Source organism: Dermacentor andersoni, chromosome 3, assembly GCF_023375885.2.
Source record: "Dermacentor andersoni chromosome 3, qqDerAnde1_hic_scaffold, whole genome shotgun sequence".
Lineage (NCBI taxonomy): Eukaryota > Metazoa > Arthropoda > Arachnida > Ixodida > Ixodidae > Dermacentor > Dermacentor andersoni.
The window spans coordinates 26672493-26685084 of record NC_092816.1 but is presented as its reverse complement, the minus strand read 5'-3'; the positions used below and the strand labels follow the sequence as shown (position 1 = coordinate 26685084).

The 12592-nt window shown below is 43.3% G+C and overlaps 1 protein-coding gene across 1 annotated transcript in view; it reads right to left on the bottom strand.

Annotated features, from left to right (window-relative positions):
- LOC126518629 (uncharacterized) overlaps positions 1–12592 on the bottom strand; it is a 39350-nt gene that overhangs the window by 15543 nt on the left and 11215 nt on the right. The window contains exons 12-14 of the mRNA XM_072287098.1: positions 8249–8389; positions 6372–6511; positions 1093–1182 (exon numbers count right to left, since the gene is read on the bottom strand). Of these exons, the coding sequence (XP_072143199.1) occupies positions 1093–1182; positions 6372–6511; positions 8249–8389 (371 nt within the window). The remainder of the gene's footprint in view (positions 1–1092; positions 1183–6371; positions 6512–8248; positions 8390–12592) is intronic.

Sequence of the window (12592 nt, the reverse complement as noted above, 5' to 3'; positions counted from 1 at the left end):
CGGAGATTCTTCGCAGAATGAGGCAGCGCTATTTGCACTCAGAAACTCCTCCATCAAAGCATCACCTATTTTATCGGCAGTAGTGATGTGCTCCCACGGTTCGGTATGTCAGCGGCTGCCACCGCGTTGGTTTCACACATGAGGGGTTTCGCCCTGGCGCACGTAGCCCGCAATTTCCGTTTATCGGCATGGTCAATGATTCTAGGCTTCATGATCGTGGCACTCGCAGTTTTCAGAATCATCAATATCATCAACTGCACAAGCTTGTACTCTGATTCTTGCAATATTTGCAGCTTCGTCTCAAGTGACACAACTTTGCGCTTTGTCGGCACACCTCTCGCTGCTTCCGCAGCGCACTTCCACGCTTGCTGAGGAAGAGAGGGAGATTCTAGAAAGGGAGTGCAGGCGCGATTTGCTTCTCATTTTTTTTCTCTCTTTTTTTTTTTCTCTTTCTCTCTAGAGCTCGCCGGTGACATGGACGCAAAGCAACTGGTGCTATATTGTGCCACATTGCGCCAACTTGTGACACTCTCTGTGGCTTTCACAATTAGCACGCTGTCACGACGCACTGCGTGGTAATGACAGCAGATACAAACTCGTGTAGGCAAAATTTTCATCCCATCTCGGTTAAGCGGAATTTAGCAACGCAAATTTCACAATTATTCTGCATGGAAAATGCCACCCAAAAGGCAGAATTTCGATCGTTATATCCGACATGCAGTGAATAACATATTGTTATACAGTATATGGATTTTTTTCTTATAGCCCTAATGCGTAAGTTGATACTCTGAAGTTGACTCATCATTAATATAAGCGATATATCATTATATGTGGTATTGTTATAAGTCGACTGCACTGCACTGAGGAAGTATTCTGTAAGAGTCAACCTAGTGGACATGTCTATTTCGTCTGATGATGAAGTGCTGATTGGCTGCGGTGCCTCGCTGCTGAGGCCGCACAGCCCAGCCTAGCCAATGCAGCAGACGAAATGGACATGTCCACTAGGTGGACTCCTACAGAAGAGCTCCCCAGGACCAATGTATAACAAGCTTATAACTGTCAAGTTCAAGCAAATATAACATAGCATGTTACCTTATTTGTTTTAACAGCAGGATCCTTGGACACCACACCTGTACCACTGCATGGTGCATCCAGCAGCACTCTGTCAAATCCTTTGGCAACCTACAATCGCAGTCAAGCATGAATTAAACATTATCACTTTCTCTCAATGCTTCAATTTAGACAACTTATATAACTATAGGTGGTAGCTAACAAGCTAAGAACTATTAGCAACAACTTATTAGCAGCCAGCCCTGCCATCGTCATCATCATTGCCATCACAAGATGGAGACAATGAATGGCTAAAGAACAAGTTCTCGCACAGCATGACGACGACTTCGAGGCGCTGCCTTCAATACGATTACGAAAGCATACTCAAACAATAAGTTATTTTACATAAAGAAGGAAGCTGCAACAACACATCTCACATGTTTTTGCTGCTCCAGAGAATTGCATGTGTAGCAGAACGAACTCATGAAGTGGTTAATCTAGGCTCAGGCCATCATCTCATTTGCAATTGTTGAATCGTTTGATAAACGCAGAATATCAAACGCACTACGAATTGTACAGAGAAGGACATGTGGTTCTTCATAGACAGTGAAAAAGCACTGCCTGAGAGTGATAACGACGCAGATTAAGTGAATGAATTTCCATTCTGTCAAGATAAAGCTTGCTGTTTCGTGTTGTTTTTTTCCCCCCACATACGTAGGCATGCTATGCTTTATCTTTTTGCTAAAAAAAATCAGAAGCGAGTTCAATTTCTACTTTGTTCAGCTCTAATGTCATAGTTACGTTCGTTTTCTACTTTGAGCTTCAAAAAGTGGGTGTGCCTTTGATTCAGGAACATGTAAGAATTGGGGCAACTGCTGCCACAATTTTCTTTGCTAAAAAATTGGGAGAGAGTTCAATTTCTACTTTGTTTAAGAGCTCTAATGTCATTTTTACGTTAGTTTTCTGCTTTGCACTTTTAAAAAGTGGGTGTGTATTTGATTAAGGGACATGTTAGAATCGGGGAAAATACTGCCAAATAAATCAGCGGTGTGTTTTGGTGTTTTCTATGCTTCTTGTTTAATTGGAGCTGCCAGATAATTAGACAAATTTCAGCGGTACTCTCAGGGTTGAATTAACCACTGCATATGAGCACTAAGTATAACCTACGTCCCTAATTTACAACACACAGAAAACAAGGAAGTCAAAAAATCCAGGTGTATAATCCACATAAATAACAGAAAAGCATGACAATCTTTATAAGATGCAACACAATCGCAGTCATACAGCTAAGCGTCAGAACTGTCTTGCCCGTTTAGTCAATACCATTCTCATTGCTGCCTTCTGCAAAAATACCGTATTTACTCGAATATAGGCCGGCCCCAATTCTAAGTCAACCCCCGAAAGTCTGAAGACAGAAAAAAAAAACTTACCTCGAATGTAGGCCGAACAAAAAAGTGAGGACAGTGTTCACAAAATGAAAACAGCATTTATTGAAAATGAACCTGCCGAGCTCATTCTACGTCATCATCGCAGCTGCTGTGGTCCGGTAAATGCCATCCCCGTTGTGGCACATGCAAAAAGTACTTCCCTTTGCCCCCTCCAACGACTGACGTTTTTCTCATCAGTGCTTAAGTCCCGCCTGGCTTGAACATCTGACGATGCCTCTGCGCCTAGCACAACTTTTTGATTGAAAGCAGCACTATAGTGGCATCGCCTGTCTGGTGCCGTTACAACAACGCCATGCCGTTTGCTGATACGACAAAGATAAAAATGGAGATGCCACTCGTTTATTTCAGTTGGCTACTGGCATGGCTAGAAGGGGCTGCGATACTGACTTTTCTAGATGGCACTAGCTATGCACCATATTTATCAATTTCAATTAAAAACTGGTGCATTTTTTAAGATCCTCGAATCTAAGCCGATGCCATAGTTTGGTATACGACTATTTGAAAGCAACTATCGGCCTAGATCTGAATAAATACAGAAGGACAGTGCAGCAGCTCTTAGGTGCATTGACGTGTAGCTCTGACAAAAGGCAAAATTCATGCATAGTTCACCCCCCCCTCCATCAAACTCACTTTGTACTTGAATACATTAGAACCTAGTCGATACGTTCCTGTTAGGTACGTTTTCCCCAGGCCAACGTTCGCAATCAAGAACACAAAAAGGGACCCAATAGAGTTACGCTCATTTTTTACCAGTTCATACGCTCCCAGAAAACACGATTTTTCGGCACCAACGCTGTTTGTCGCCAAACTGCGATAGTGTGATACGTTCTCCAGCCGGTAGATATTATTTAAACAAGAAAATACACGAGGTGCACGATCGAGAACAGTATACATGTACAGTCAAATCTCACTACTACAAACCTCACATTAACACATTTTTTCAAATTTACAGATATTTTAGAGATCCCCGCCAGATTGCCTATATCTTCAATGTAAAAATATTTCAAAACTATGAATTTTCAATACAGCACATATTTCAGAATAACGCACGTAGTTTATTTTCCCCTTCATAACCAAGCAACATCAGTATTACGAATTCGGCTAAAAGTAACAGCGCCGCAACAGAAACCGCAAGTGCAGTAGCTATCATCATCACCATGTTGAGTGTCAACTGCTTCGCCACAAACATCACCAAGAACTTCACGACAAAGGTTTGGCGATGTTCGCACTAGGTCCAATGATGAATGCAGCTAGCAACGTTGCCAAGAAGCGAAAGTAGTTTTCGCTGCAGACAGCTCGGCATTGCCACATCAACCGTTGCGGCCATTTTGAAAGACCAAGACAAGATTGTCAAGCTTCGCTGGGAATTGGAACTCGCTCCTATGAGGAAACAGCTGTGACTGGGAAACTTTCAAAATGAGGACCAAGCTGTTCTCACATGGTTCAAAGATGCCACACTGCAAAACGTTCCCGTGTCTGGCCCAATGCTCCAAGAAAAAGCCGGCGAATTTGCATATGCACTTGAAATAACTCGGTTCGACGCAGTGCGGGTTGGCTTTTTCGTTTCCGCAAAAGGAGAATAACTTGGCAGGTAGACTCGGGCCAGGAGAAGGCTGCTGACAAAGAAGTCGTGGATTCCTTGCGCAACGATCGTTTTCTAGAGGTGGCTGAATCGTACTCTGAAGACAATATTTTCAACATGGATGAGACCGCACGTTTTTATCAGCTCCTGCCAGACCAGACGATGCATTTCAAAGGGCAGCAGTGCAAAGGCGGGAAGGAGTCGTATCTTCGCGTGACAGTCCTGCTCTGCTGCAATGCAACAGAGCATGAAGAAAATTAAACCACTCGTCATCGGCAAGTATGCGAAGCCTCACTGCATGAAAAACGTCATGTCATTATCATACGACTACCGCACCAACAAACAAGCCTGCCAGAGAATTCTTTTCCAAGTGGCTCATCAAACTCGACGACCAAATGAGGAGGGATGACCAAAGAATTCTATTGGTTGTCGACAACTGCGCTGCTCACATTGTGAATGTTCACTTGACGCACGTTCGCTTGCAGTTTCTGCCGCCAAACAACACGTCCTTGCTGCAACCCCTAGACTAGGGCATTAAACAGTGTGTAAGCAGAATTTTGTAAGCGCCTTGTGCAGCAGTTGATTATGAACCTCCGCCTAAAGCAGCCGACTGCAATCAATATTCGTCAGGCAACGGAAATGCTCACAGGAGCTTGGTGGAACTTGAAGGCGTCCATCACTAGCAACTGCTGGCGAAAAGCAGGGCTTGTCAAAGCACCTGTGCAGCTTGAAGATGACCTGGAGGTTACCGACAACAACTCATGAGACCTGTGGACCGAGGTTGCGGAACTGCTGCCCACCGTCTCTTCCTTTGACAATTATGTGGAGAGTGACAGCGCAGTACTAACGGCGGCGGACCTGACAACCGAAGCAATTGTTAACTGCGTTCGCGACACCTCCAGTGACAATGACGACCCAAAGGAGGACGACTGTGGGTCACCGAACGCAGAAGATGAGATCGTGTCGAACATTGATCTTCTAATGCACATGAACAAAGTCCACACTTTCATTGCTAGGTGCAATGACATACCCGATGATGTGTTGCACAAAGTGGAAGATGTAGACGCATTCTTAATTGGTCACGCGTGCTGCAAGCGCCACAAGAAAATCAGATTTCTTCAAATAAAGCAGCTTTCAAGTGAGTGAAACATTTTTATTTGAGAGTACGCTTGTCTGCACACGCATCTACTGCCAAGGTAAGTCATTTTCATTCCTAGGTTTGTCCACTGGCTCATAACCACGAGTTTTTCATTGCAACAATATTTCAAAATAACGAACAATTTTCAATGGTCCCGCATGATTCGTTATATCGATATTTGACTGTATAGGTGCCTGCTGCGGCAGCTTCACCGCAATACTCGCATGCCCGTTTCACCGTAAAGATGCTGGCACACACTCAGTTTCTTATTTCAGTACCAGCAAATCTTCTCTGGGGTTGTCGCACATGGCATCCACAGCTATCACCACCAATCCTATTGCGATAAGCATCTTCGCCTATCTGTTTCGCAGTGCATGGTGCCATAGGAAGCGTAGTGCTCGCTCTTAATAGGCGATAACCAAAACTCGCCGCCATTCTCTGCTGCAGACTGCGACCATATATGTTTTCTGGCTACTAGATTCCATGTGAACAAGAAAAGGCGCGAGGCGTGCCTGATCGAGAACAGTATATTATAGCTGCGCATCTTACGCGAAAACAACGGCGCACACATTTTCTTATTCCGGTGCCAGCAAACCTCTGTCCGGGTCATCACACGCCACATCTACAGGTGTCGCCGCCAAACCTACTGCGATAAGCATCTTCACATGTCTGTTTTACAGCGCGTGGTGCGCAGTGCCATTGGTGGCAAACTGCACACCTTTAGTATCCAAACGCAACGCAGTTCCCTGCTGCAGGCAGCGCGATGTGAGCATCCCGTTTTGCTTCGGCGGCATCCGGCATCGCCCACCTGTTCAATTTCATATCAGTTTGCCGTCGCCCTCTTAAAACACCACGCAATAGGAAAACAACAAAACGTGTTTCGGGCCGCTTGAGCACCACCAGCTCGACGCACATCGGCGTCTCGTGCCGCGACGCTTCCCATTACGCAAGACATCAACAATAGTTGAATCTGTCAAATTTTTTAGTTACTTCAGATCGAACGTTTTCCCGGTTAGTACGTTTTTTCTTGCAGATTTTTCAGAACATATGAACTAGGTTCTACTATATCTTGTATTTCTGGTGCGGTTAACATAAGCGAACATATAGTAGAGCACCCCAATGTTACCACTGCAAAAAATAAATACTTTCATACCTCAGGGAACTTGCGACCGTCGTAAGAGCAGACAACAGTGTTGTTCACGCCCAGCCTGTGCAGGTTGCCAACAATAGCCTTGCATCGTTCCTTGTGTAGCTCATTGGCAAACAGGACACCTGTGTTCTTCATAATTGCAGCTGAAATGATGGCATAAATCTCCTTACAGCCTTTTATTGTTTTTAATCTAAGCATAAGATGCCCAGTATTCTCGAAAGAAAGTCTACGCGAACACTGTAAAGAATGAGCATAGACGTGCTGTGTTTGTCAAGTGCACATGATTGATCTTAACTCCCATAGTTCTCTTTCTCTCTTCCTTCTCACATGCAGCGTAGCCTGGACTAGTCTAGTTAACGTCCCTGCGTATCCTTCCAACTTCCTCTTTTAGCTTAGGACTCTGTCTATTTCCCTTGTTCAAACATATACATGAAACAGATATATGATCTCATCAAGAAGCTTACAGACTGTTTAATTTCACCAAAATTTGCTGCACTAAAAAGAGAAAGTTGCACTTTTTCAACTGTCAGAAGCAGAGTTTTGATATGGGGCCTCAATATTTTCACTAATATTGCTGAAAATTAGTAAAGAAATGATAAAACTTGACAGGTTGGCTCCCAACAAATGCCGACTTCAGATAGACAGCGATGCACTGATCGTTCACACACAGCTGCAAATTCTCTGTTGAATTGATACCATGTGAACCGATACCACAAGTCTTATTGCACTTATCTACAGTGGAATTTCAGTGATACAAATTCGGCTGATATGAATTTCATTGTGATACGAGTTATCGAAATTCCCTGCCCAAAGTGCATAGTGTATAAGGTAAAAAAATTAGGATGATCCATACACATTTATCAATCCGGTGTGGGTGATATGAACATGCAAGCAGCAAGCCGCCGACGGCGCCGTGGACAGGAGGCCAGATGGGTCAGGATTTTCGTTGCGGCCGTCGATGTGCATGGGCTCAAAAGCAATCAGTCCTCCCACATCGACGGTATTCCTCCTCTTGCCATGTTAACAACAGCGGCGGGCGAGGTGCTGCTCCGAACGAACAGAACATTTCACCCCTTCTATGCCAGTTCGTTCTCCTTGACCCCTCCCACCTTTTATTTCCCATATGAAGTCCAACGGCGATAAAATCGTTGCCAAACGCCATATGCTGTATGTACTAGTGAAAGCGTGCGAGCATGAGCCGGAGAATGCGGCTCATTCTCGCATGCACCAGCGAGGAAGGCCATGCAGAAGCATGCTCTTGCCTGTCGCGCACGAGGCACAGGGAAACGGCGAGGGAGGGGGGGGGCGTTCTGCTTACGGCGCGGCCATGCGATCTGCAATGCGGCCAAAGTGCGCGCCCGCGCGGGCCTCATTTTCAAAGTGATCTGTGATGTTTGCAGAGTGCGCATAGTGCCGATAGCTTCTTATGTGCTGCGCTTTCGAGTTTCGTTCACTTCGAAGGGACAGATGCACGGAGGTGAATTCACTCGCTACTGGTGCCGCAATTCCTCACTTCAGCATTTTGACAGCTAGTTTCCGCGTTCATCGAGCGAGATGTGTTCATGTTTACCTGTGGGCGTGTGCCACTGTGCTTGTTAATTTAGTTAAGTAAGCGAATGTTTACAAGCTTATACGACCAATAAAACTACTATCCTTACTTCGTATGGCTATCTACTAATTTGGTATTATAATCGGCGGTTTGCTTTTCAGGTGAAACTGAGACTATTCTCGTTTTTTGGTGATACGAATATTTTTGCTGCCCGTTGAGATTCGTATCACCGAGATTCCACTGCACTGCCCCCACTACTTTGCAATTTCGAGGAACTGCCCATCATGTTTTACACGGCACACTCTGAGGCAAGGGCAATGCTTGCACCCACCTATGTGGCTAGTCTTCCCTCCAGGGGCAGCACACATGTCCAGGATTCGCTCATTCTCTTGAGGGGCAAGTGCCATGACAGGCAGCATGGAGGCTGCACCCTGCAGGACGTAGTGGCCTGCCAAGTACTCGGGAGTGGCACCTGGTAAGAAAGCATGGCAATTCATTCAACAACTCCTTCTTACACACGGTGTATAAATACCATGGCGTTGTTTTTACATGTACAATACCATGGTCCGAGCATGTAAATATAATAACTTGCAAAGCATTTTAAGAACTTGAATATGTAAAGCGCATGCTGATTCAATCAATGCTTGAATACACCACTATTGTTTGGTGCCCATACAAACAGTGGGATGTTAATAAAACTGAAACCATGCAAAAAAAATCTACGTGCTTCATATTCCACAGATATGACCGATACGTCACCTTCTTCCTTCCTTGAACTTATCACCACTCTCAGTGAGTCATGATTTAGGCTCTCCTATAATTCTTGCATAATATGGTTTATTCAAGAAATACATTTGAAGTTAAGTTAGACAGCTTCAGAAATACTTTGCAACAAAAACTACTTCAACGCGTTAAGCAGAAGCGGAGTTATTGGCAATCAAGCATCCTGTGTGTGGTGCTTCCGCTCCTTCTTCAATGACTTGCACTGTGAAGGCTACAGCGTAGTGGGGCGTGCCCACAATGCTATGCCTACTGAACGTCACCGTGGCACGCAGTTCAAATTTGACTTTCGATGTTCATGCAAACGCCACTATTTTCGATTTTGGCGCCAATGACGTGCCAAATGCAGTTGTCCTCAGCGAGCCACAGTGCGCTCAGCCAGCGAACTTGTTGCGGCACCCCGTGGGCATCGCAGTATCTACTCTACATAGCAGACTGCAGCTACATGCAACTGTAGTGTGTATTCACAGCATTCGCTTTATGCATGACAGGGCTTCGAGCGCACGCTTGTGTTCATATGCTCCAGTCTGGCTGTGCTATGTGGTGCGTACTGGCTTTATCCTGCACCAGCTTGACCGACGGATAGTAGCCACATCCAACTTGCGCATTTTGAAGCACTATCAATAGCTCAATACAAGGTGAAGTCTGCCAAAGCATGTAACCAGAAACAGCCAGGAGTGAGCACGAGCTGGCAAGTGTGCTTGCAGGCTGACCTTAAGTTTTGCGTGGTTCCAGGCTAATTGAGTGTTCAATACCAGTCTAAATTAGCGAGACCTCATGGCTACTATGCTGATAAGCAGGGCCGCCCAAGTTTGATTCCGAAGCAGGCAACCGCAGCCGAGCGTGAGCAGACGATAGTCGGCTTCTTCCGGAAGTACGTAATTCTCGTAATTTAAAAGCGGATTTTCGCTTACATCAGCCTGTTTATTAAACTTCATCAATAAATATACACAGCAACAGCAAGAAGAAGTGCACTGATCCAAACACCCTTCTTGATTGATGTCAGCTATTCAGCAATAGCAGCCGCGTATGGGAATCTGCTATATTATGAAATAAAACATCCAGAAAAATTGAGGAGCAGGCTTCTGTTGAAAGAGAGCATTGGAGAAAAAGGTGACTTCGCACTTCGCTTGCGAGCTCCATGCACCGCGCACGAGTGCAAAATTTGACTGAGATGTTCACAGCAGCGTATTCTATCTGCAGACTGTATATTTTTTATCGAGCCTGAAGGGTAGTTCAAGACCCCTTGAATATTCCCTAAGAAAGCTTCCACCGCACATTACCATGACCGTAACCTGAAACTTTTCTAGCCATGCATTAATACATTTAAATACAGCTTTTATCCCAGAAAAATTATTTACCTTTAGAATTTGTTATTTGGCAAACTGTGTTCTCTATTTTATTTCTGCACTTCATGCCACTAGGTCATGTTCCAATACCTGATGTGTTCAAAAATTGTTTACTTTTCTTGTTTGTATCATGTTCTTTCATGAGCAAACAAGCATGCACTCAAGCCTCCCCTTACATCGTGCCCTCGAGCCTTTAAGAAGTAAATGAAAAGAACAAAAAGGAAGCTTCTGAGCTCATACAACATTCAAGAAAAATAATACAGTGAATGGTATGGAATGAGAAATGAAGACACGTGAACCTTTCAACATAAAAAATTCTAGTCACAGCAAAGAAATATGTAATAAAATTTGGGGAAATATACTACATATAGTCATATTACTCCAGATGGTGAATGTTTACTAAAGAATTCGTACTCTGTTCAGTAAGGACACTGTGAACAGATACATTTTGCTCTGGAGTCACAGCTAGAATATGATATGTGCCACAGACGTATTTATAAAGTTTATTTATTAAATATTCATGCAACAACTGCCGAAATTTTAGTTGCCCTTAAACATTGCCTCTATGAGTGGGACAAGCTTACAGCAAGTAGGTCTGAATAATCAAATGGGTCTGAAAAATCAAGCTCTGAATAACTGGTCAGCGACTGTATTTGTATTCTTTTAAAAATCACTTCCCTTTTTAAGAGGAAGCTTTAGCTCGGGCCCAACTCTCACGCGGCCTATTCAAATACATGTAAAATGCAAAAATGCTTTTCTGTGATATCCCCTGAACCAATTTTAATGAAATTTGTTGCATTTGAGAGAGAAAGTTGAATTCTAGTGACTGTTGGAAGTGGATTTTCGATTTAGGGCCTGAATTTTGGTGAAAGAATTTTCAAAAACTCGGAAGTTCGAAAAAATAGAAGCACGAAGTTTACAAGTTAACAGCTCTCCATCAAGAACAGATATCGCGGCTCTGTAAATGGCATCTATTAGATCGTTCAAAGTGGACAAATTTAATATGTCAATTGATGTATTACGTGGATTTGTTATTTTGTGTACAAGGGTTTTGCACAAGCTGTATTTGTACATTACTAAATTTTTTTATATTCATGTGTAGCGTGTCAATTTTGTCCGCTTTAGATGTACTATTAGATACAATTCACAGAACTGTGATATCATTTTTTATTGCCGAGTTATACAGTTGTAAACATGATAGTATTGTTTTCTGAAAATTTGCAATTCTTACCAATCTTTAGTAAAAATTTGATGACCTAAATCAAAAATTCGAAATGAACAGCCACTAGATTATAAGTTTTTCTTTTAAATGCAACAAACCTCATCCAAGTAGGTGCAGTGGTTGCCGACAAAAACGAATTCTCCTTTCACATGTATTTAGATAGGAGCACCTGAGCTAAAGCTTCCTCTTAAATCACAAAACAAGACACAAAGGAAAAATTGTTATGTTATTAGTGCCAATATGACAACTGCAAACAAGATCTAAAGATCTGGCATTTTACTACAGAATGGTATAAGTTGGCAGGTGTAGCAATACAGGTGGTGCTAGCCCCTCCTTTATGCTACCTATTCCGCCACCGCCTCAACGCAGTCACTTGGGAATAGATTATTAATTGCAGTTTCTCTCAAGTTATACTAAAGGGAGTGAAGTGGTTGACATAATTCTTGGCACAGGACATATAGCACCAATGGCAATTAAGTGCATACAGAAATTGCACTGACATAATTTTGCACATGCCCCCATCGATCATGAAAACTCTCAGTTTTGACCATTTAACCAGCAGTTATGCTTGTTTTTCAGTTTCCAAAGCTGCTTGAAGAAAGTTATGGGCACATGGCACAGTAAACAAGGCATGCTAGATGAAAGTGATGAGTTAAGTCACTGTTTTACAAACTGTTGGTCGTGTGTGACCTCCAATAAATTCAATGGAGGCCTTTAACACTTTCCTTGCCTGTGCCTATTCCCATTATAGACCGCTATGATTGCAAATTCATATTTTGCCGCTTTCCAAATGCCTTTGGAGAGCTAGCACCATCAAGTGGGTTAGTTAGGAGCTATTTATTCAGTTTTGCTTTTCAGTTTTCATTATCTGCCACGTGCAGATCTTTAAGGTGCCTTCGAAGAAGGAGCATGGTCAATGTGATGAGTGCTCCTAGTTTCCAAGATGGAGTCGGTGTCACGCAGCACTCATCCATGGAAACATCATATTTCCACTGATTCTGATACACCTATGCACGAGTTCTTGAATTTTGGAAGCAGCACTGACATGGAAGACAACTTCAGTTCATCAAATTTCAGCATGGAGTTTCACCTTCTTCTCTCAAGCCTTTCAAAGATTTTTGTCCCGTCAGCACACTTTTCAGTTTTGTGACACTAATATCTAGCTTATCTGGTTTACCCTGAATATAGTTTGGTTTGCAATATGTTTTAATTGCAGGAGAGCAGAGGTTGGAAGGCACGGGGTTAAGCAAGTTCAGTTAAATCTCAATACTATAATGAAGTGGTTAAAGTCAGCAATTTGCTTAGCTATATTGAAATTTTGTTA